The sequence below is a fragment of the Bemisia tabaci genome, chromosome 4, assembly GCF_918797505.1.
Source record: "Bemisia tabaci chromosome 4, PGI_BMITA_v3".
Taxonomy (NCBI): Eukaryota; Metazoa; Arthropoda; class Insecta; order Hemiptera; family Aleyrodidae; genus Bemisia; species Bemisia tabaci.
In genome coordinates this window covers 37692419-37718578 of record NC_092796.1, presented here as the reverse complement: position 1 = coordinate 37718578, position 26160 = coordinate 37692419, and the positions used below count along the sequence as shown (strand labels likewise).

Sequence of the window (26160 nt, the reverse complement as noted above, 5' to 3'; positions counted from 1 at the left end):
AAGTTTTGCTCCTCGATGTGACTCGATGTTTAAGACTTAGTCTGATGACTATTTTCACGTTCGATTTATTTCTTCTGGGCTTTGAATTTTTGACGAGAGCAAATTTACAATTAGTTGAATTCGAAACACTTTCAACTCATTTTTTTTCTAAACTGCGATTTGGTGCGCCTCTGTTAAACTCTACCTCGCAGGAGAGAAAGTATAAAGTGAGATTAAGTATGGTTCACCGAGGGCGGCAATCGATTAAAAGTTTGATCTGAAGCTATTCTGGCTTACTGAGGAAAAACACATTATGGAAAATTGAATGTTGAGAACTTTCTGCTGATGAAAATCGAATTTTCCTTTGAAGAATTAATGCCTACTTCTCTGGGACTTTTGCCCAGAATTTTACGAACAAGTCAATCCACAGTATCGGACAATATTGGAGAAACATATTAAAAACTTATGTTTGAGGTAATTATTTTGTCGGAGGAAATTCGGCAACATCCGGTTGCTCATATGGTGTTCTCCCTCAGCGCGGCGGCACGCATTCGAGTCACGCGCCGAAGTTGTTCGAAGCTCGGACCGTTTGATGTTCTGGTCGAAGAAATGGTGTTCTCTGCGTCTGCCTATTTTCGGTGATATATTAATGTTTTTGATTTATCTGTGTTGTTGCAGGGCGGGAGGTGAAGATGCTGTGGAGGTATCGGCTGGTCACTTGAGCCGCGTCCCAGGCTGACGCAGCCATGGTGCGCCACGGAGAATGTATGTCATTTTCCCGGCCGAAGACTTAGTGGAACTAACTTTAACTAGGCCTCCGGTATACCTCTCTCCGACCGCAGCTCAGCAGCGAGGTAAATATCCACAACGATCCCTTATTTTTTACGCCGATTTCTGGAGATGGACAAAATTCCCGAGGAATGGCCTGATGGAAAATTTGCTGGTGTCTGAAATGTGGGGAATTTTATGTTCAAGATGAAACTCCTAATTAAACTGAGCACGAGAATAGCCTTGGTCTCTAAATTGAACGATTATTGAAGGAAATATGAAAAAATAACCGAATCTGCTTAAATACATGTGTTTAAATGGTAAATGCCGCCGAATGACGTCACAAGGCGGTTTATTTTTATACAGATTTCCCAAAACAGTAAATTATCATGAGAAATACTGCAAACTCATGCTAAGTGGGCACTTTCAGATGAAAAACTTGTTCATGCAAATTCTCCGCTCTGTATGTAAATGGTGTCTGTTTTCAAAATGCCACGGAGAAAAAATCTTCGTGCATGGGGACCCGAAGTTGAGGTCATATGGATCTCTGAAGTTTTTGGATCTCGCATCCGAAAACTTGAGATCTAGCTGCCGAAGTTCGGGTCAGACATCTGAAGTACTTAGGTACATACCGAAGGGTTCTGGTCACACATCTGAAGGTTCCGGTGCATACCGAAGTACTTCAGATGTCGAGCCGAATTTTGGCAGTTGGAACTCACGTTTTTGGATGCGTGCTCCGAAAACTTCAGAGATCCATATGACCTCAACTTCGGGCCCCACGCACTGAATACCAAAATATATGCCAATTTTGGCCTCCGTAAGGAAAGTATAGATTTTTCAGGCACGACTGAAAATACGGCCTGAAATCACATTTTTGAAAACAAATTAGATAGGGATAATTTAAGCGTGGTCAGCCGCACACTGACTCAGCTGCTTACATTTTAAAGTAAAAAAAAAGTTTTGAATAAAAAGATTGACGTCGAATTACATTCCTATCATTAAATCTTATGAAGGAATAAAACTGGTTACCTCCCATACTCGATTCGATCCTAGATTCAGATTCTTTTTGTGAACACGGGTCTAGGTGAATTTCGCTCCCTCTATTCTCTTAAAACGTTACTCGGGAAACATCTAACATTGAGTCCCATTCTTCCGGGCCTATTTCGCCCCGAAAGAGAAAATTCGCCGTAAAAACCCTCGAGGGTTCAATTAATTCGCTATTTTTGAGCGGCTCCCAGGGTTGTTGCCCTCGGGGATGGAGGGAGGGTGCGGGGAGTTTTCATTGCGTCCACCTTTTTCCCGGGCGAGATCCTGGCGCAACTTCTTCTGCTGTGCTAAAGAAGAACGTCGTATGACATTAATGTTGCCAAATTTCCTTTGAGAAAGCAATGTAAACGAAACAAGCGAATTGTGCTGCAACATTCTGGAGAATTTCGCCGTCGTTTGACTTCCCACGAATTGTACACTCCAATACACCGAAACGTTAATAAGAAAAAATTGTAACTCCCAGTGTGCAATGTTGTTAATTTCCTTGCAATTAATTTTCTTCATTTTCGTCTTCCTCCTCTCTCTCCAGTTTTCTTAAACATAAAATCATCTAATAATAAAAAAAAGTTTTCCTTTCCAATTTCTATGAACTTTTCACTTTGAATCATTAAAATTCACTGACACTTTTTGAGCTCGTCTTTCGCTTGGAAAAAAACTTCTCTTATAACACCAACAACAAAAAAGAAAGGATGCTGACTTAACATTCTGGATGCAAAAAAGTGTGTGACCACTCACAACACGCTGAATTAACCACCATAGCAGTTATTTTAGCAATATCAAGATGTAAAGCTAACTGCTCTGGCAATTAATTCAGCGTTTTGTGAGATGTTGCACACTTTTTTACATCCAGAAGGTTAAGTCAGCATCCTTTTTTTTTCCGCGAAGGACGGAGTTTCGTTTCATATTGAACACTGACGTTTTTCCAACATTATTGTTCATCCGGACCAAATTTTGGTCAGCCAAGCTAAAGTTCGGTTTCTGTGACCAATAACTTCGGTTACCTGAAGCAAAGAATTTTGGTTCTCAAAATGAACGAAATTATTTTTCTCCGCGCGTGGTCCGTATAATCTGACCTATCCACAACTTTCAAGGAAATCGACAGTTCCGAGGAGAACAATGCAGACTGAATAACAAAAAGAAGATTGAGGAACTTCAGTTCACCAATAATAGGTAATAAGCACTTTAAAGGGAAATATGGTACAAGGGAAAAACGAAAATAGATTAAGAAATTGTAAATATTTTGGCTTCACCTCTTAGAATGTATAAACAGGTCTTCGGGTCATGACCTGTCCATCATGATTCCACTTTGTTCAAACTAAATAAACTACCTTTTTCGTTCAAAACAAAATAAAAAAACAAAAAAAAAAATAAGAAAAAAAACTTTCAAGGAAAAAACATTGTGAGTTTCCCCAGAGATAAATACACACACCGGAAATTTAGCAGCGTCCAGGTGTTCATACGAGGTTTTTCCTTAGCGCGGGTTTCTTGGTCGTCTCGTAAAACGAAGTGAATCAAGCAGCCACCCGTGAGCGAATGATTTAAGACTGGAAAACGCACCCCTCGCCTCTCGAACCCTCGACCTCTTTTCATCCCCATTTTCCGCGCTCGAGATCCTCCTCCTCGCAGGGAGCTTGGACTGATTTTTATTGCTCCCCTCCGGTGCCCAAGCGTCCAGAAATCAGCCGTTACAATTTGCGTGTTACGGGCGTCGGAGTTTATGTTTCGTGAAAACTCCGTTGGCGTCAGGAGGGCTCGTAAACATGTCGTCGATCTCATTCAAGATCGCGTCCTCGTCAAACGCCAACTCCTAATTGCGTTTAATCATCTGTAAAACGATCGGACATGCAAAACGACGAGTCGCAGCCGTTGTCAACGCCGGGACGGTTCAGCGGATACCACTATTTTAACTCCTTGGAGCTCGAGTTGCATACTCACTGAATTGAAGGCAAACTAGCCGGGAGATAAGTCTGACACTCTTTCGATTTGCGATCTCAATGAAAAACATTGTTCACAGTTTAATAAAAATCACATTAAAATCAGGAAAAAAAGTCATTCATAATGTGACGGAGTGTTTATCATTCTAGTTTATTTTCTTTATTTGACATCGATCAACCTCAATTTTATGACGATATTGCAATACAACCAGTAGCGAGGCGTGAATAATCGAATATCGATATTTCCCCATTTGGAGCTACGGTAAAGAGTCGATTATTAAGGTGTTCGTCGCAAATAGCCTGTTCATCGAACCTTTTCCATGGCTGTAAATGGTAGATCGATGGCAATCGATGTATCGCAGAGCACGCCAAGACACTCAATACAACCGTGTTGAGGAAAAGCTTCGTATTGAGCATTCTATTATTGCCGAATTTCAGCGCATATAATTATTGTTTTTTCAAAAACAAATTTCAATATTTTTTATTGAAATATCCAAATATGCCGTAAAAAAGTTTGCCTTTCAAAATTCCTCCAGGTTTTGAGATCCCTATGCAAACTTTCAGAGACCTCAAATCTTTTGAAATGCCCACTCGCAACACTCAATTCGCTGTTCGCTGTTATTACGTGCGAATTTCCGATACTCGCCGAGGAGGGTTGATTATGACTCGGGTCTCAACAATAGCCGCGGCTATGGATACGGGCTGTTAGCCGGCCACAGAACAGTGGATCGAGTCAATTATAGGGTCGGACAAAACTTAAAAACTTTAAAAGCTCTCAGTTTTCACAAAATGTGTAGGTCTTAACAATGGTCTCATTGGTTTTCTGGTAAAATGTTCTTTAAGAAACACCTCTCAAAATTTAAAATTTGACGAGATAAAAATATAAATTTGCAGTTTTAATTAAACAATTTATGTCCGACCCCTCCCATTGATTCGGTCCATTGTGCGCGGGTTCATTCAAATGCGTGTCTGCATTGTTCCGCGGGTTTCAATCGATATAACCCGGAGAGCGTAGCCAGATTTTAACGGAAATCTCCGGTCTCCAGTAATTAAGCCCTTAGTTCACCCAACAATTACGGGCTTTATGTACAGCGATCACGCTAAATTACCCTTAATCTATTAGAAATCGTCTCAGACCTTAGTGACTGCGACTGTTATCGTCTGGGTTTGCTAGGCTCCTTATTCTTCGTGGATATTATTTTTTCCTGGTCGTTTGTCGACCTGTCCTCGTGCGATTAGGAAGTTACAGTGTTCACTTCATGAATCCTTCTTTTCTTTGAGTTTCAGTTTAATTAAACCTCAGATGCCGGGTCGAATTGATATGACGCTTGCTAAAAACACATACCCCACGGGTTGTATGGGGCTGTACATACGAGCTTTAGATGTAGAGGTGTACAATACAGCTCAATAAAGAATCAGACACCAAATTGAGAAAAAAAGTAAATAATTGAGTTTCAAAACATCCGAAGATAGGGAGGACGTAATCGGGCCTCCTCAACTCTTTCCCGAATCTGAGCGACACCCCATTGGCAAAAAATAGAGCTGAGCATTGCGAGTTCACGTCTCGCGCCATCGCGCCTTCAATTTTACAGATGCAACACGGACATCCATCGAGCACGAATAGTTGTATCTCTGCGCCGTCACCAACGCGCGTTCAAGAATTCACTCATCATTAGGACTTAATTTGATAAACAGGCATTTTAGGCATGTTGTTGATATACTGTGATTCAGTGATACAAAGTCAGAGGGCGTTTTTCTACGGGAAATCTGAACAAAAAATCTCATTCTTCTCTTAAATACGAGTAGTATTTAATATAACATTGAAATTCATTCTTTACCAAACGTGTTCCATTTGCTAATTTTATCCATGAAAATAAGCTCTGCTCCTAGAATACAATCAACTCAACTCGTATAACTACAACTGAAAATTCCGATAATAAAGTCACTTTTTGGTGATTTCGATGCACTATCTTGTAATGAAAGTGCAACACTTCAACGATTCTTTTTCATCATAGCGATCAATGCTGTTTGAGTGGTTTCCATATTGGAATATATCGTTGCTCAATGGAATTTCCAATCAACTAATGTTGAAAAAGGATAAAATGTTTGCTCTTACAACTTTTAGTTCCGAACCGTTTGAAAGGATCTCAGCTCTTTCTCTTTTGTATCGTTCCAAAAATATTTGAGTGCGGGTCACATACAAAGGAAGAAAAAATATGCGTCCCTACTAAAACAAAGAGTTGCTCGTAAAAATATGAAATTATTGCTTATTAACTATTGCCAACTTAGTGCTGCTGTACATAAATTTCCAAGTTTATTGTTAAATCGATTGTTGCACACCCACAACTTTGTATACGGGGAACTAGTTGCGTGCGTATGTTGTGAATCCGATCCCACACATTTAAATCTAATAGTCAGTTTTTTCTCCTTCAGCGGAAGGAAGATTCATAAAAATATCCACTGCAGCTCCGTAGTACTCGTAAATAACGATTTCAAAATCGAGTTGACTGACGAAGTGTTTCCGTTACAGATTTACGAGACGACTTTGCCACTTTACTTCCGCTCCTCGTTGCATGTTTTCTTTTTTCAATAGCATATAGTTGTCCGCTTTACAATCACGTTGCTCACCTGAGAGTATGTATTCCTGTGCTGCCGTGCTAAGGAAAAACGCCGTATGAACCTTCAGACGTTTCCACATTTCCTTCAATAAAAACCTGATAGACTGGAAAAATTGTGAATGTTTTTCTCTAATTTTTAAGAGGATTTTGTTCGCAATTTTGTCTGAAATGTTTGAAAATTTCAGGGATAAATACGCATATTCTTTCTCAAAAATACATGGTTTATACGTGGCGATTTGGCAACTCTCGAATGTTCATACGGCGTTCTTCCTTAGCACGGCAGTGTAGCCTGCACTGCCGTACTTGCTGTATGGAAACGAAATAGCGCGTCGTTTCAAAAACGAAAACCCGATTTCAAAGTTACAAAATTGTCTCAAGCAATTCAATTTTTTGCGTAACGTTTTGTTCATTTTTGCATCTAACTAGAGGGGAAGTCAGAGATATTTTCAGGGAAAAATGGGTCTCAACAATTTTGGTTTGAAAGTTTGATTACATCTGAACCAAGATACAGTTCCATGCATTGAGAGGTACGGTTATACGACCCGAATAGTACGGGCGACATGAGATAGCGTACTTTGCTTCATATAACTGACCTTTTTTTCCCGAACCGGATCGAAATGTGAGAACAGTTCGGTTAAACCGATCTGTAGGAAGAGGTCGGTTGCTTGAACTGAGAATTCGTCGTTACCCTCACGAACAAACGTAACTAAATTCCAATATTGCCAAATTTTCCTTAGAAAATTGTATAGTAACTGGGAGAATTTTGGGCATTCCCCACTGAAAATTTCACTTATTTCCCTCAGATTCACCGGAAAAAAACACATTGGATTTAGCGTTCAGACTCTTAAAAACATCGACAAGAAAAAATACTCTTGATTCAATCAGATTCAAGCTTAAATCAAGAACCAAGCCTCTTAATTTCAGCGGATTTCCATTTGATTTAAGCTTAAATCTGATTGAATCAAGAGTCCTTCTTCTTGTCAATGTTTTCAAGAGTCTGGGTTCTAAATCCAATGTGTTATTTCCCCCAGTGTTTCATGCAAAAATTAGACAAATTTTGTATGAAAATTGCACAGGTACAATTTTGTAAAATAACCTGACTTTTTGAGTCAATGCGGCAACATTAGTATGAAGATACGTTCCTCCGTTCTAAAGATGACGAATTTATAGCTACCAACAACGAGAATACGGTCACATGAACCGAATAGTTGAGTGAATACAGCACACCGTGCTCCCGCCCCGGTTCATATAACTAATCTTTTTTCTCCGATGGGAGGAGCCCGGATCCTACGTAAATACACTGCGGCACTGCTGGATGAGGTTCAATTCACGGCCGGCTATCATTTATACCCAGGCAATGGGGTTGACTCCGTTGAAATTCTGTCAAGGTAAATGGGGCAGCCCTCACTGTGCGTCGGGAGCGGCGGGCGTGACAAACGTGTTTTATCTCCGCGAGCGCATTTAATTCAGCTGGATCCAATTTTGGTAAAACCAGAGTCTCGAGTCAGCGATTTTTCGTGATTCCACATCGCGGCGCACAGTGGATCGAGTCAATTACAGCTGTCGGACATGAACTTTTCAACTGAAACTCAAAATTTTTATATTTATTCCGTCACATTTTAGATTTCAAGAGATGCTTTTAAAAGAAAATTTTACGTGGAAACCGATGAAACCACTTTTAGAACCTCAAAATTTTGTATAAACGGAGTTAAAAGCTTTGGAAGTTTCCGAATTTTGTCCGACCTCTCCCGTTGACTCGATTCAATGTGCGGCGCGCGGTCGGGAAACTCTTTGACGCGCGCGTTTTCAGACCGTATCAACGGCTCGGGTCTCCACCAATGAGGGGAAAGCTGACACAGTATTTATCTTACGGTTCTTTGTAAAGGGTAAACTTTGAATTTTCCGGAATTTTAGCCGCGCCTGCCTTAGCGCGTAGGCGTGCGTCTGTTATTTTCTTGAACCACACAATTTTCATTGGAGTATTGATTAGAAGAGCTTTAAAAAAATGAAAAATAAAAAAAAAAAAAATGATAAAGGACTTTTGGACAAATTCAAGTAGCGTCATCTTTACTAAATTTCAAATTGCCCAATTTTCTTAATTGTATTTTTTTTTTTTTTTTTTTTTTCCGGAAAAAGTATATTTTCAAGATTTTCAAAGCAGAATAATGTTCACGTTTCTGTAAAAAAAAAGAAAGAAAGAAAAACAAGAAAAAAAAAAATGTAAAAAGGAAGATATGCCGCGCGAAATGTACGTAGTTAGGCTATTTTTATGAATGTTGTCAATTTCCCAAAAATACAACGAGAATAAGGCTTACCAACCTGATACCTAACTAACGAGCCAGTTTCGCCAAAAATCGGTGTTTTAAATGGGTTATATGAACACATATTGTAGTCAACTCTAGGCAATCGCCACAGTCGGGACCAAAGTCTCTTTTAATTCCGTGTCACATCAGCTTCATCAAAAGAGTAAAAGTTTTTACTGTCATTTATTTGATCAAGCATTCAGCCTTTTCTAAGTTTCATAAAAAATTCAGCAGTCATAAAATTTTATTTCAACCTTTCCTACACGACGCCTTCCAAAAATCTTGGCCTATTATTCTATTATTATATGTTGGCCTTATACTCTCCTTTTGATTCATTATCCTCGTATTATATTACTCTATTCAACAGTATGCTCACTGATAAGTTTCGATATGTTTATGGTATAGCCGTTTGATTCAAAAGACGTACGACATGAAATGAATAAAATTCCGGCTCAGGATTTTCCTCTCTTTCTAACAGTAGCGAGGCGTGCTTTGCGATATATCGATGGTTCGGCCATTTAAACCTATGGAAAAAGATCGGTATACAGGGCGTTCACAACGAGCACCTTAGTAATTGATTCTTCACCGTACTTTCAAATGGGGCAAATATCGATAATCGATCATTCACGCCACGCTTTTGCTTCCTAACTCATTTTTTTATTAGTTGGATGGCAATGGGTTGCAAAGCGTGGGAAGAAATTCTAGGTTGGTCGCGGAAGGAGGTGGACAAAAGACAGCTGAATCGAGAACAAAACTTATTTGAAAGTTTCACATAATGGAGGCTACAAAATATCCCTGACGGTCGTTAAACTGAGCTGACTCTGAACTTCCTTTTCACTAGATGAAAGATTTTTGTTGAGAAAAAAGTCTCAAAACTAACTTGAGAAATAAGTCCTATCCTTCGTTCTGTATAGTACAAATGTTAAATTGGCTGACGATTTTTGATAAATTCAATTGTTTTGATTTTTGTGGAAGTGGCAAGGTGTGAATAGTCGATTTTCGATATTTCCCCATTTGAAGCCATGGTAAAGAGCGATTACACAAAAAAAATAAAAAATAAAAAAAAATATCTATAGCAGTAAAGCATCCACTTAGACAGTAATAATCCAAAAACATTTTGCAAATATCAAAATCGTATCAATTATCCCTCAATAAAAATACTTTTTTACACTACCACTTGTGTTTTCATGATCGGCATATTTGAAAATTTGTTTATACCCGGATTTTTGAGGCTCTCATTTCAAGAAGTATAGGTTTAAGGGAGTGTTACAGCATGGAGACTTCGGATTTTTGGCATTTTCCTTAAGTTGATAGTAGGAATCTCTGCTCTGAATGCTACACTGATAAGAGATGTTGGACACCGATCATCTTTCTCAATTCGTTTCTCCGTGAATATAAGGACGTATCCCTATGCCAAATAAGCTCCGTATAGAGCATACAGTGCTATGCTCCCGTGCTAAGAAAAAACGCCGTATAACCCTTCAGGCGTTGCAAAATTTCCTTTGATAAAACACGAATTTCCTGGTAAAATCGTGAATATTTTCCTTTCGATTTTTCAGATAATTGTGTACGCAATTTCACCTAAAGTTCCTGAAAATTTCAAGGGAAAATAATCATAAATTTTCTCAAAAATAATCATTTTATCGAGGGAAATTTGGCAACTTTCTAATGTTCATACGGCGCTTTTCCGTAGCGTGGCAGAATGGGCGGTAGAGCTTATCACGATGTGCAACTAAACGACTTTACCTACTTTAGAGGAGCGACGAAATTTGGCAGCAATGTATTCATATCGGGCAGCTTTTTGATTAATACATCTGGCAGGATCCCAAGCAAATATCTAAGACAAACAATAGCCAACTACTGACGCTCTGTTTTAAATAGTTGATAGATTTATTTTCCCATAAACGCTCGGATTTATTTTAAGGCGAACAAACTGCCGCCGTACATAGCTTGTTTACGGGCGGCGATCTTGAAGTGGCCGTTTTATTGCCCTACGGTTGGTTTTGGGCGCGGTTGGCTTGCTTCAAAGCGGCTGCATCACAGATAACTCACCGATGGACGGATTTTTCGCGATTTAATGCGATTAGCTTTTGCATGACATTCGGGTGCTGTGCATTTTGGCTGCTCTTACTCGAAGTTATGGTTAATCTTTGAGACCGCTGAGATCCATCAGCTATAAAATATCTCGCGACCGAAAGAAGTAACTAATAACACGGATATTTGTAACTGTAGATAAAACAGAGGTGGATCCAGCAATTTGGCAACATCGGATTTCTTCCATTTTAACCTATACTAAATAATCGATTCTTGTCGGAGCACCTGACCCCTCCAAGAATCGATACATTTCCATAGGTTTAAATGGAAGGAATTTGGTGTTTCCAAATTGCTGGATCCACCAATGAGATAAAAAGCATTCATGTCGATGACTAAGAAAAGTAATGCCTATCTAAAAACTGACGATTTTACAGGACGAAGAATACTTTTGTCCATGTTTGTACTTTAGAGATTGGGTTTGCGATGTTGCTCATACATTATAGTGTCATTACAGCGCTCCCATGTGGAAGTGGAAAAAAACAAAAACACCAGCTTGCATATTTTATATACAGTACGGATATATATTGAAATATGGAGCTCTTAGGGCCCAAAATGACAGCCAATCTTTGAAAACGAAACATGTCACTGCCAGCAAACCAAAATGGCAAAGAATGTTCACAAATGAACGTTCCTCGGCAATAATAAGTAAATTTTCGCAAAAACTAGGTCGAATACGTGCTTTACTAACGACTGATAGTAAAAATTGTAATAAACGATCCCGCTGGATAATTTGAATTCACAGGCTACGCTGCCTTTTTGGGCCCTAAGATCCCTATCACCTATCCTCAAAAGTTCCCGACCTGTTAATACTCTTCCTAAATAGGTACTCTATTTTATAGCATAAAATACGGTAAAAAACCCAACTCATTTTTGCCAAAATTGCCGGTGAGGCGGTATTGGCCCTTGATGCGGATAAAAGATCACAAAAATTCTTGTAAACATAACATCAGTTCACATTTTTTGCAGCTCGAGACAATGATAACACGAAAAAAAACAGGACTAAAAATACAATACTAAAAACCCAAGACATTTTGACTCGAAACCGAGTCATTTTTAGTCCAATTAATCACCAAAAAAATATCTGGAAACGATCTGGGCCACTAAAATGTACGCCTCAGGTTTTTACTTCGATATCTTTCAATTTTCCTTTTATTTTCCGACTGAAATTGACGCACTCATGAGTCAAAAGGGTTTTTAGTTTTGTATTTGTAGCTCTATTTCCCATATTTTCCAATGGAGATGTTGCATGTGTGAGGAATTTGCGATTTGACTGTTGATTCTTATGTAACAGTTCACGAGAAACACGATGGTGCCACTGGTTTTCTCTGAAATCAACTCCCAAGCTCAAAAAAAGCTCTCAAGTTGATGCCAAAACGGAGGGAATATCCCACAGTATCCTGAGAGTTCACCTTTACACCAAGACAAACTCTCCATGCAAAGATAGGGAGCAAATACATTAGCAGTGATGCAGTTTTTCCAGTTGTAGAGTCCCCAAATAAAGTGGCAGCCCTGTCAATGTATTTGCTCCTTATCTTTGCATGGAGAGTTTGTCTTGATGTAGAGGTGGACTCTCAGGATAGCGTGGGATATTCCCTCCATGTTGGCCTCAACTTGAGAGCTTTTTTTGAGCTTGAGAGATGATTTCAGAGAAAACCAGTGGCACCATCGTGTTTCTCGCGAACTTTTACATAAGAATTAACAGTCAAATCGCAAATTCCTCACACATGCAACATCTAAATTTTTTCATGTAAATATAACAAGGCATTGTTGGTTTCAGTAAACAACGAAATGCATGACCGATATTTCATATTTTCCTTTGGCCTCACGTCGGATTGGATGTTTGTTTCAGGAGCTGAAGCGGCGTCTCCGAAGCCCCTCCCCCGTCCGCCGCCGGCGAGCAAAGCCGAGAAATCGCGCCCCGTCGAGAAAGCCCGAGCGGGCAAGAAAGTTAAAGTGAAAAAATCCAAGTGGGATAAGGACAACGAGGAGGAGGACTCCGCGAAGATGGCAACAGGTTCGGGCGAGGGATCCCTCCGCGATCTGTCCCATCCATCACTGAACGAGCCGCTTCGGGCTCACAACGCTGCCACCTTCAAGCTAGTTAGAACAGGTGAGCCCCCCCCCCCCCCCCCTCGCACCCCCTCTTTACCCTGCTCTTTGATTGATTTCCGCCCCGAAAGAATGGAACCTCCGCCGCAGGCCCTGTTCGAAGTCGTTCCTTAAACAGCTCATTTCCTGAGGCCTGGATTCAGGATCGTTCCTTAACCGTGGTATTACAGACTCAGATTGTTGGGCGCCTTACGCTGCTTAGCAGTGCTGCCATTTTCTTTCACCGAAGATTTCCGGAATTAATTCCAACTTGCTAAATTTACAAGGGAAATTGTGATTTTTTGAAGAGTTCCGGGGAAAATTCCGAAGCACGCGCTGATTAAGTTCCGAAGATCGTCAAATTTGCTAACAAAATCGGTAAAATCAACGGAAAACCCCAGCATTCGGAGGAAATTCCGAAAGAATGGAACCTCCGCCACAGGCCCTCTTCGGAGTCGTTCCTTAAACAGCTCATTTCCTGAAGCCTGGATTCAGGATCGTTCCTTAACCGTGCGGTATTACAGACTCGGATTGTTGGGCGCCTTACGGTGCTTAGCAGTGCTGCCATTTTCTTTCACCAAAGATTTCCGGAATTAATTGAATCAGTGAGTTCGAAAGCACACCAACTCGGTAACTCGAAGTTGCTCAATATTCATAAGAGACGGTCAATTTTATTTATTTATTTATTTACTATAACTTTCGTACATGAGAGCCCCATTATTAGGGCTATGGCACAGGTCAAAAAACACTATACAATAATTAAAAATATAAATTACAACTGTTACATTAAGTGGTGGTTAGTAGAACGTTACTCAACAGCTGAATTAAGAAATTCGTTCAAATTATAAAATGCCTTGCTTAAAAGTAGATCTCGAAGTAAATTGAAAAATTTTTGTAGATCACCGTCGTGGAGTTGTTGTTTGATGTTCCAGGGTAGAGCATTTATAATTTGGATAGCCGAAAATTTGCAATCTTGTTCAGATAGTTTCAGTCGGACTTTTACGTTTTTGATATCTCTATGCCTGCTGTTGTAATTATTTTTATAAAAGTCATTGAAGTTAGCGCATCTGTTCCAACTTGGACCTTTAAAATGCCCTTAAGTGCTTGTATGTTGGCACCAAAAATCTCTTTCTTAGAGTAGTTTCTTCATGTACTGTTCGGTTTCGTGTGTGCCTTGATTCTTTTCATTTTTCCGAGTTGGTGTGTTTTCGTTCTCACTGATTCAATTCCGATTTGCTAAATTTACGAGGGGAATTCTGATTTTTTCAAGAGTTCCGGGAAAAATTCCGAAGCACGCCCGGATTAAGTTCCAAAGATCGTCAAATTTGCTGACAAAATCGGTAAAATCAACGGAAAACCCCAGCATTCCGGGGAATTTCAAGCTAGGAATGGCATTGGCTCCCTAGTCATCCCCCCGGTCGCCGCCTCCGACACCGGTCTGTGCTCTGCACTTTCCAAGCTAGGAATGGCACGGGATTGTCCATCCTCCATCCTTGTGCAAGGCTAAATTTTTGGAAGGGAGCCTGGTTTCCGGCTCCCACCCCCCTTATTGTCGCCCTCCACTCGCCCATTAGTTTGCTATAGCCCCGCCCGCCATTTTTGTATTCGTAGTTAAGTTCTGTTTGTAGTTCTGATTTTGTAAGTTCAATAAATGCACCCCTTTTGAGAGCTTCCGATGATGGATTTCACGCGTCATTAGAGGTTCATCTCTTTCGTGGTCTGAGGAAGCTCCAAAAAGCCCATAAGGCGTTTGGTGCATCCCCCTCCCCCAAGTTAGCCCCCCTCTCTCTTTTCCTCCATTTTGGAGGTGGTCCCTCGGTTTCCCCCTATTTTCACCATATTGGCTGAGCCCCTCGGGATCCCCCCATTCAACCACCGTGACTATTCCGAAAAATTCAGAACTGGGAATTTCGAAGATTCCGGGGAAATTTCCGATTATTTTAAAAGTTCCGAAAGTCGGAATTATTTTCGGGAGATGGTAGAACTGGCTGTATAAAGTGAATTTTCAGCTTTTGTGCAAAGCATCCTGGGTGCGATCGATTTACAAGGTGATATGAAAGTCCTGCTCCACCCCTAAGGGTCTTGCCCCTTTTCAGCATGGTCCCCATAAAAGGGACCCTCAAAAGTCATCTTTTTTGACCGAGGAGCACTCACTAACTGTCAAGTCTCTATCTTATTTCGTTCATACGTTATCGGGGCTTTGCCTGGTGCTTGTGGTGCAAGACTTTCGGATCACGCCGTATTTCAAATTTGAAACTTTATGTAAACAATTTGGAGAACAATCATTGAGGCATTTTCGTGCTGAAACTTTTCCCCCGAAAGATTAAAAAAAGTCAAAAATACTCTTTACAACTTACAAACGATTCCAGTGAATCGATATCAGTGGTTAGTTGGAAACAGTAATTTTGACTTCGTTTGAAGAATTTGGAATATGATTAATCAACGGACTGAGATCTGCTGAAGATCTTATATAAAAAACTGTTACAAATCGAAAGAAAAAGAATAAAACGGAGAGAGAGTGATGAGAGAAAAAGGAATGGCAGAGGGAAAGGACGGACAAAGGATGACTGAAAAACACCATATGGAGAGAGAACAAAAGAAAGGAGTAGGATGCGCTTTGATGACAGCGCAGAGATACAACTATTCGTGCTTAATGGATATCCGCGTTGCATCTGCAAAATTGAAGGGGCGATGGCGCGATGCGAGACCTCGTATGAACGAACTGTCGCTCCAATTCGGGAGAAAAGTTAAAAAAACAAGGCCCGAATACGTCGTTTCTATCATCGGCTGTGTTTACTCTCGATTTCATTTTTTTTTCGATTTGACGTTTGATTCTATTTTTAAGATGCATTTGTAGACCTATATTTAAAGCTTGTTTGTACCAGCCTCAAACAATCCGCAGGGCACGTGTTTTTAGATAGCCTCTGGTCCATTTGACTCGGCTAGGTCTCCTAGGGATTTATAATTTTTTCTGAGATCATGTCAATAAAATCCACTTTGGACTAAAATCCACTAAAATCCAAAAACATATTTGCGAAGTTAGTTTGATGAACTTGACTCTAATTTCTTGAAAATTTAATTTTTTTTTTCTGATTCTTTGTGAAAGACTCCCCTTGAATGTTCCTTCATCAGAATGCTACCCGTGTAAGATTCTCAAGAAGGGGAGCTATTTTTGGGAAGGACCTTAATTCTGCCATGCTAAGCTAGAACGCCGTAACTCCATCAAGATTTTCCCGCATTTTTTGGAACTTAACACTTTAAAAAATAAACGCTGTTCTACCCATGCACCTCAAATTCTCGAGTTTAATTCTCGATAATTTTTGCGAAAGAATTTTGTCAAAACATTGTCCCAAGGTACACAAGTTTTTCAGCTGTGATACATTGCTTCCAAATAATTTAAAATGAAGTTTACGGCGTTTTTGCGTTGCACGGCAGAATTACGAACCGAAGAGAATCATTAGCGGATTTTAACAATGTTTTCTCCTTTTTATGCTTATAAAATTGATAGTATGATTGTAAAAAATTACAATTGCGTAAACATCAGTGTTTTCATTTGTGCAAATATTCAATGCTTCCTCCTGAAAGGAGAATCTCACGTTTGCTTCACCGTTGCGATTTAAATATGGAGATATATTCTCTCGTGTGTTAAACGGCGATGTGCGTGTATGTAAACGTAAGTGTACATGACGGTGAAGCGGCAACAAGCCAGGGGCTGCTTCAATGGTCACCCAAACGAGATTGACAAGAAACTAAGTAAACGGAGTTTTCAGTGCGTGAAATTTCAATCCCGAAGAAAATCGATTGCGTAAAGTTAGGTCGTTCAACGGCGCACGGTGGAGACTCGTGAGCAACCGAGGGCCAAAAATCACACTGCGACTAACTTAGTGATGACATTCTTAAATATTTCACTTCCGGCAAGCAAAAATTCAAAGAACAATACCGGCTCGATTTATTCATTCGAATTCACTACCATTTGGACAGAGATAAAAAGAAAATTTCCAAGTCACATCATGATTGAAGCCATGAAAAAGGTTTGGCATTTTCTTTCTTTCGTAAGGATCAATAATAAACAAATACTTCAACGCTAATTTTTACAATAATTTTTTTTTTCACTTTAAAGTTTTTGCAGAAGAAAATATGCAAATAAATAAGCTCAAAACTATTCGTCTCTCCCTTGTTTTCTAACATATGATCAAACCCTTTTCTGTAAGATTCCGTCAACATAACATTATTTCTCAGTCTTATGTCACCAAGCCTCTTCGATTTTTCTGAACGAGAGAGAAAAGTATCACGACTGATACTGGCGAGGCGTGAATGGTCGATCTTCGATATTTCCCCATCTCTATGGGAAATAATCAATTATTAAGGAGTTCGTTGCAAACGCCCTGTTTATTGATCCTTTTCGATAGGGATAAATGGTAGATAAATCGATATATCGCAAAACACGCCACGCCACTGACGACTAAGACTGCCGTGCAAAGGAAAAATGCCGCATGAAAATGGAAAGGTTGCGGACTTTCCTTCGATAAAATAGGAACTCTATCAACATTTTGCAAATATTTTTCTAAGAATTTCAGTTGCTCTTCAATCCGGTCTTTCTAAGAGAATCGAAGAAAAAAGCTCATAAATGAATTCTCAAAATGAATGATCGGTAGACATGTGGCAACAACTGAATATTCGTGTGAGGAATTCTACCTCAACAACGTAGAGAAGCAAAGTAATCCGACAGTATTCTGCAGTGGCGTGGCGTGACTTGCGATACATCGATTGTTATGCCATTTAAACCTATGGAAAAGGATCGATAAACAGGGTGCTCGCAGCGAACACCTAAATAATCGATTCTTTACGATAGATTTAAATGGTATAACAATCGATACATCACAATCCACGCCACGCCACTGGTATTCTGTACATGTCAAACCGTCATGTCATCACAAAGCGGAAGATTTCTATTCGGATCAATAGAAATGTCTGAATTTCATCCGCGGTGGAATTGGAGGTTTCTGGTACGATCGGCGAGTTAACAATACTCGAATTTCCTTCTATGATTGAATTAATATTGATTGACTCGTAACGTGTTGACTCACAAGAATTAGTTTTCTGTCAAAACTTTCTTCTCGTGAAAAGTCAAGATGTGGCGCCTCCTCAGAGCCAACGTTGCAGTCATTCTGTTTCACAAAAGAGATTTAGGTAACTAAGTAAACTTCTTACAGGTGAAATTGCTCGTAAATCACGTAGAGCATAAAAATGCCAACGATTTACTCTTCAGTGTGCCCCTTTAAAATTCAATGCGTGCGTCGGCGCTCTTTCCGTCGATCAGGTTTCTGAGAGAGATTTAAAGAAACGTAAATGAGATAGACGCAGAATCTCGAAAACTGTTCAACATATTTTAATTTAGCAGTATGAAAAACTTTATGAATTTTGAGAAATTCTTAATGCGTTCTTCCAATGATTTCAAACGGTAATGAGTACATAAGACGAAATGAGGAATTCTGTGTTTTAACATCCATTCTTAGCACGCGGAGCCACATTAATATTTGCAAAACACACGGTATATTTTCCTTCTGCACATAATTTTATTATCATTTTAAATGTTGATGATCCATACAGTGCGCACAAATTTCAAAACAATGAGTTGAAAAACGCTGACTCCTTGAGTTTGAATATTAGAGCCGAAGACAAACAAAGCGGACGCTGGAAAATGCGTATTAGCGCCTGCAAGACTGCAGGAATACTTCAAGCATTGCACGTACGAACCTTCGTATTATATTCTAACTCGTGGTATGAGCGTTTTTCAACTCGTAATTTTGGCATGTTTGTACGCTCTGTATGGATTATTATCATTTACAATGACAATAAAATTATGCACGTAAATTCCAACCAATTTTTTTCTTTTTCCATTTCTGAATTTGATGTGAAGTTTAAATAAATGTAAACCAAGTTTCGGGTATTAAAGGGTTAAAAATGACAACTAAAACTTGTCTTAAAATGTATTAAACGTTGTGAAGTTTTAGCTTGATCAGGTTTCATCATGATTGATTAGATGATAATTTACCTTGCTTTCCTGATTTGTATTTCTTTAGCGTAGTTGAGTGCTATACCATCATAAAAATGATCATAGTATAGCATTCACTTACGCTAAAGAAATACAAATCAGGAAAACAAGGTAAATTATCATGTGATCAATTTTAAATATATTGTGTGAAAAAATTCACTCCAAAAGCTAATTGTCAAGCATTGAAAAGTGAGTCCGAACTCTCTGGCCCTCAAAAGGCTCCATGTAATTTGGAAACTTAAAGCACACATTTCTCGAAATAGAAAATCTTACATATTCATGCGCCTTATCCTCCAAGTCCCTTGATTTACCGCCACAGAAAAACCTTGCAGAGTATAAAATATATCAAATCAAATAATTTTTGAGTACAATGTTGAGCGGATTCATCAGATATGAATGTTTAACTCGAGGTCATTGAATATTATTGACGACGATTTGATTATTTTTGGTTTGACAGCTATATTTGTCCGCACGATAGGGGCTCGCTGAGAGAGGGACGTGCCGCTAGAGGACACCTAAATATTCCCGTGACCTCGGGAAGGAGTTGCAGGGACCAGGAACTTGACGCGGGGATATTTTAGGGATTCGTTAAAGTGAAAAATAATCACCAAACAGAACGCGCCCGCCCGCGCAGAGCGGGTAGATCCAGGTCACGGAAGGTTGAAGTTGAAGAGTGCTTAAGATTGAATCGGTGAGGTGGCTGCTCTGTCGCACTGGTATGATGTCTACATCCTGCGTCACAGAGGGCACCGACACACTCCAAAAACTCAAAAACATACCTTTAAATAAATGTAAACTCTTTTTCTTTCACTTCGCTTTTCCTCTGCAATCCTCTTGACTTCTTTTCTTTTTTTCTCTTTTTCTCTTCAAATTTTTTTCATTCTTCTATTCTCCTTTTTATAATACCACTAATACTACTACAACTACTACTACCACCACCACTATTACTACTACCAATGATACTACTACTAAACCTGCTACTATACTCCTTTTAATTTTTTTCTCTTTCAATATTTTTCCGCTTTTCTTTCATCCCTCTTCCTGTTTTCACCCTTTTCTTGTATGTATTGTATTAATACTTTTCCTCTTTGTTCTCTTTTCCTTACTTTTTCCTCTTTTCGGTTTTTTTACACCTCTTTGTAAGAAACCAATCAATAGTTTTCCTTACACTGTTTTATGATTTTCCGTTATTCATCAATTATACATTTTCAGAAAATTTCGACCAAGTATATTGATTTCTTCAATTTTCAATTATAATAAAACGATTTGATTGGAGATTTAGGTACACTAAATCTCCATGTAAGTCCATTTCAATGTTGCCAGATTTTTTCGCACAGCTAGCATTCTCATCAAGAGAATTTTCAGAATTTCTAACTGAAAGTTTCACTAATTTTATTCAGATCTTACGCGAAAATCACACAAACTTTTGACGAAAATTATGCAGGATATTTCTTGTAAAAAATTAAATTGTTTGAATCAATGAACCTGTAGACAGGGTATGTATTGAAGCACAGCGCTCCTTGTTTTTTCTTCGAAATATTACAAGGAAAACGTATCTTAAGAAGGGGAGCCTAAAAATCAACTACTTAACAAGATATAAGTGTTTTCAATTACCATAATTTAGCGGAAAAAATACAAATGATGCCATTTGTATACTCTAACTACCATTTGATCTGTGTTAAAAAGGCTTGTTTTTACCTGGCACAGGAGTTGATTCCCAAAGGCGGATTCAGCAATGTAGCAACACTGTATTCTTTCTACTTAAACCTATGTTGAATAATCGATTATTATCGGAGCACCTAGTCCCGCTTAAAATCGATACATTTCGATGTGTTTAAATGGAGAGAAAACAACGTTGCCAAATTTCTGGATCCACCAATGTTGATTACCGAACTTCCGGTTATGTGTATCGTTTTCCATGTAAGATTTTGAGAGGGAAATACGTGACATTTTCTTCTGATTCAAAGCTCGTCTATTGGCCCATTTTGCAACTTGGAATTGAGTTACGTTCCTTCGTGCGCTAAGCGACGACTTGAGACATTTCATTTCGGAGGCGCCAAAAACGAGTGGGCCTACGAGAATTTTCAGAAGAGAAGGTGCCAAGAATCCAGCTCGCAGCATCGCTGAAAACTTGACAGAGTGTAAAAAAATTATCTCGGGTCCCTCAACAATGAGCTCCCCGGATGTGTCGGGAACTTCCTGATGAAAACTCATTAGAAGTTTATAACGCATTACGGGTTAACGTTCCTCATGCGCGGGAGAGTGAAATGAGGGCTGAACTTTTTTCTTTTTTTCTCTTTTTCCCAAATGACATTCAAACTTTCGAGCCCATTTACCCGAGTCTTGAATCTCGGTGGAGGATCGTCACGCTACATTTATGGAGGGGGAAAATTTCACCTCGACAATCGGCCTCCGTGTCTTTTGACGAGTGACGAAAAATTTTCCGAGTCAGTGGACGCGCGCGGTTGACACGGATGAAAAGCTCTCGCGAAGAAGGAAAAGCACCCGGAATCATTCAACGCTAAAGAGGAGAACCGAGGCAGCATAATTGACTCAATCCTATTGAATCATCGAGCTTTCTGTTAAAATGATAGCAATGCGTCCCGATATTCTAATAAAACTGGACAGATTTCAGTAGCTTACTCTCGAATATAAAATCATAGGAGTCACGGACAACGCATAATGTCTGAGGCACGATATGGAAAAAAAAATGCTGAGGGTAATGGAGATGTTGCTTGTGTGAGAAATTTGCGATTTGACTGTTGATTCTTATGTAAAAGTTTGCGAGAAACTCGATGGTGCCACTGGTTTTCTCTGAAATAGAGAAGAAATTATGTTCACTAGTTTTTCATGTAGAGAGTGAAATGGACAAAGTTTCTCAGAAAGGAACCAACCCACTTATTCGGGAAAATTGAGTTGTTTTTGAGTTTCACTACTCGTACATTTTCTCCTGCGAAAAGCTAAGAGTCGGAAAAAAGAAATTAGTTTGTGAAGAGAGGGGTGACAATTTATTTTCTGCATTGAGACTTGTGCAGGAGTAAAACTTCAAACGTCCTCCTCTCAGTTTCAACTCACTGTGGGTCGATTCCTTTCCGATGAACTCGGTACAAACATGACAGGAAGTTTACAACGCCGCACTGTGGATCGAGTCAATTAAAGGCGTTCGACATGAAATTTTTAACAAAACTGTAAATTTTGATGTTCGATTCGTCGCATTTTAAACTTTTAGGGGTGCCTCTAGCAAGAAATTTCACAAGAAATTCAATGGAGCGACTTTTTAAACCTCAAAATGTTGTATGAATGGAGTTATAAGCTTTTAAAGTTGCCGAAGTTTGTCCGACCTCCCCCATCGACTCGCTCCACTGTGCGCCGCAAACTGAGATACGCATTTCTGCAGTATCACCATGCATATACACCAAATTCCACTCCGATATCTTGAAGAGTACACGGCCGCGGGTTACGGTCCCGACTCCCGTCCGAAGTCCCGTCATTCGTGGGCCGGGAGCCTGGAGAGCTGCTCCAAGTTGGAGTGTTTAGACACGGACGATGAAGACGGAGCCGGAGAAATTGGATACGTGAATCTACATTCATGAACTTGCCGGGGCCGGAGAGACCCCTCGACCGGGAACGAGCGGACTTGATAAATTATAAATGAGTCCGCGTTAGTTCCACACCTGAAGCTCGCCCAGGCCCAGGCCGGAGCCTGGAAGTTTCCAGGGCATGTTTTTAATCTAATCGCGCCCAGCTGCCGCCCGGCAACTTTCGTCAATGCCCTCCCCCCCACCTCCCCCACCCCCCTTTTCCATTTCTCCGGTGTGAGTGCGAAATGTCATCGCAACGGAAACAAAGGAACCCTCCGACTTCCCGTCTACGGAGCCGATCGTAGTTTCCAAGTTGCCATGGGTCGTGGTTCGAAGTTCCGGTCTGCACCGCCGCCGGCTCCGTATCGTATATGGACGTATTTATGCTAAAAGGAACTAAGTGCATGGGGTTTGCGCGAGACATAGTTCCTTTTGGCATAAATACGGTCATTTGTGCTGCCGTGCTGAGGATGAACGCCGTATACTGCCGTGCTAAGGAAGAACGCCGTATGAGCATTCGAGAGTTGCCAAATTCCCTTCGATAAAATACTAACTGCCGTGGAAATTTATGAACATTTGTTCTTGAAATTTTCAGGAATTTTAGGTGAAATTGCAAAGAAAATTAGCTAAAAAACTCGATGAAAAATATATGTAAGTTTACCAGAGGATTCGTGTTTTATCGAGTGAAATTTGGCAACGTCCTGAAGGCTCATACGGCGCTCTACCTTAGCACGGTAGTATAGCCGTCGGACGTTGCAAAATTTCCTATTGGTAAAATACAAATTTTCAGGGAAGTCGATGAATCTTTTTCCTTCCGTTTTTAAGAGTGTTGTATAAGCATACTGATCATAGACGGATCCAGGGGGGGGGGGGGCGAAGGAGGTGTGTGCCCTCTCCTCCCCGTTTGTCCGAAGGAAGGAAAAACAAAAAGGGAAGAAAAAAGAAAGGAAAGACGCTTATATTTGGTAATTATTCATGATGGAATCGACTCGAACAGCATATTTCAGTTTCCAATTCTGCGGATAAGTTCAGAATTAGAAACTTAAAATCGGTATATTTGACTCTAAAATGTTAGAAATGTGTTTGCTATGGAGTTAGTGTGTCTTTCTCTAAATTTGCGTCAGAGTAAGCTATCACTTTCAAGAGCACTCGACCAAAAGTTAGAATAACGATGTGCATCTAAAGACTGACATGGATGAAACAAATTTTACTAAGATCTGTCGAATGCGCCTCAAACAAAACCATGTTTTACTCAAAATTATGATTTATTACTCTGTAACTTTAACAGTCCTCAAAGGATTGATCATTATTTTTCGAGTCACATTTTGCTCAGCACTTAATTGAATTTGCACAGCTCATTGCAACTCCCGAGAGGCTCTTCGATTTTCGCGCCAACTTTGTCGTTGATTTTGATACGTTCCGTCTCAAAGACTGAGTGACTGAAATTAAACGTATCTGAAGGGTTACATCTGTTGTCAGCGCTGACAAGAAAAGGTATGATGTTACTCTCTCACTACGTTCCGGTTCTAACAACCGGATTTGTTCACTTCGTCTCGGATTCCCCCGCCTCGCCGCGAGAGTTGTTTAATCCCCCTTCTCGGCCCAAGAAAGCTCGGAGAAAGTTATTTAATCCCACGCACAGCTTCATTGTGGAAGTCTTTCTCTGCCTGAGATAAACCCACCTGTCTTCAATTTTCATCATATTAACAGAAACATACGTTGCTGCCAAATCGTTAAAGCTATTAAAGCATGTTTCGATCCTGAGACAATAGCGTGGCGTGAATGCTCGGCTGTCGATATCTTGCCATATGAAGCTGTGGTAAAGATTTAATAAATGAGCTGTTCATTGCAAAAACCCTTCTCCGTAAGTTGAACTGCATGGCAGATCAATCGACATAGCGCAAAACACGCCTCGGTACTGGACAATACTCATAATTTGTTGGCCTCCTGAGATGTAGTAATGGTCAGTTATTTGCGCTGAAGTGATCATTAATTGGACGTATTTCTGCCAAGCGGAACTATCTGCATTAAGGTATGTGCCCTAGGACCCATAAGAATATATACATAATAGAACTCATGTCATAATGCAGCTTCGTTTGGCAGAAATACGTCCAATTTTTCCAAAGCACAGGTCATGTAGGTAGGGCTATTTAAAAATTATAGAAAAAATTTATTTTAAAGCTTGAGACTATCCGAAAATTGCGATTGAAATCGAAAAATTTCTTCCCGCGTAATCAGTGATGGCCGAAAGAATCATCCATTCTACCGAGAAAAGTAGGTAAGGCAAATTCCACTGAAAGTTCTTCTTAAAGGTGTCTTGGTATATTTGCACAATCTCAGAAGTGAAAATATCAGTGAAGAATTATTACGTCATTGAATTATACAATTTTTCTGAAGATTTCATCCTTAAGTTTTCTAAATTGAGTCTGAAAACGCTTCATTTATTTCTAACTATCGGAAGTCAAGAAACCAAGAGGAAATAGTGAAATTTGGGTATGACTGTATTTTTGAAATCAACATTAAAATCGAGGCCTCTACACGACAAACCCCGGTTCTAAAATCAAGTAAAGTTCCCATTTCTGTTCAAAACTGGCTTTGGTATTAAAAAAAAAAAAATCCTCACATGTATCGACCACGTTGTATGAATCAATAATCGTGAAGTCTAGAAGACACGCGGTTTCGAACAAAGCAATAGACGCAGCTCCTGAGAGCAACTTGAAGAGCACTTCAAAAGACGTACGGCTTCGAGGCGGATTATCTCGTCGCATTCCGCGCATCAAAAGGTGAGGGTCCTGCCAAACGCAAACTCACAAATTGCGACGTAATGCTCGAGTCTCAATAATTGCAGTTGCAGCAGACGACCCTGCATACATAGATTCCGATATGAATGAAACGAGACAGCTGCACAAGGCAGCCGATGCATAATATTATTCGAGAGGGAGCGAGAGGGGTGGAGGGAATTTATGATAGAGAGAGAAACCGGGGAGTGGGATTAGAGGAGAGAAAACATTTCGCCCACACTCGTGACGCTATCATTTTCAAAGAGGATACGTTTCATAAAAGGAAACATTCCCACGCATTTCTTTTGTCTCTCCTCGGGGAGCCTCGCTGACATGAAAGACAGAGAATCGCGAGGAAACTGAATAATTCGTACATAACAAAGCTCAGGTAACGTGATACCGTTGAGTCTTTGCCACTGTTTATCTATTATTTATGTGGCAGGAGACAGCCAGTGCGAATCAAAGATCAGAGCTTACGGGCCATGCTCTTCCCGGCCGAGTCGAAGGCTCCCTAACTGGATTTGATTTCAATCTGAGTGCCGTCCAGGTCGCCGAGATGAGTTCTCTCGACTGCCAAGATATCGCCGGTCACTTTTAGCTATTTTCAGTCGCTTTTTGGACCGTTCAAGAAGATCGCGGAACACAATGAAGTTTGGGACGACCTAGGTGGACGAGTTTAGCTTGCACTCCTATTTTGTGATCCAAGATGTAGAAGGATGTAGGAGGAACAGAGAAAATACATTGTAAAGACCTTGCACTGCAGTGGCGTGGCGTGCTTAGCGATCCATCTATATTTCCCCATTTGAAGCTGTGATAAAAAATCGATTATTAAGGTGTCCGCGGCGAACATCCTGTCTATAGATACTTTCCCATAGGTTTAAATGACCGATCAATCGATATATCGCAAAGCACA

At 40.0% G+C, this 26160-nt stretch overlaps 1 protein-coding gene across 14 annotated transcripts in view; it reads left to right on the top strand.

Moving 5' to 3' along the window:
- Positions 1-26160, top strand: part of LOC109031500 (SH3 and cysteine-rich domain-containing protein) — a 319664-nt gene that overhangs the window by 51654 nt on the left and 241850 nt on the right. For all 14 annotated transcript variants that reach the window (XM_072299796.1, XM_072299791.1, XM_072299789.1 and 11 more), the window contains exons 2-3: positions 658-833; positions 12593-12853. In XM_072299796.1, the coding sequence (XP_072155897.1) occupies positions 743-833; positions 12593-12853 (352 nt within the window). In that variant the 5' untranslated portion in view covers positions 658-742. The remainder of the gene's footprint in view (positions 1-657; positions 834-12592; positions 12854-26160) is intronic.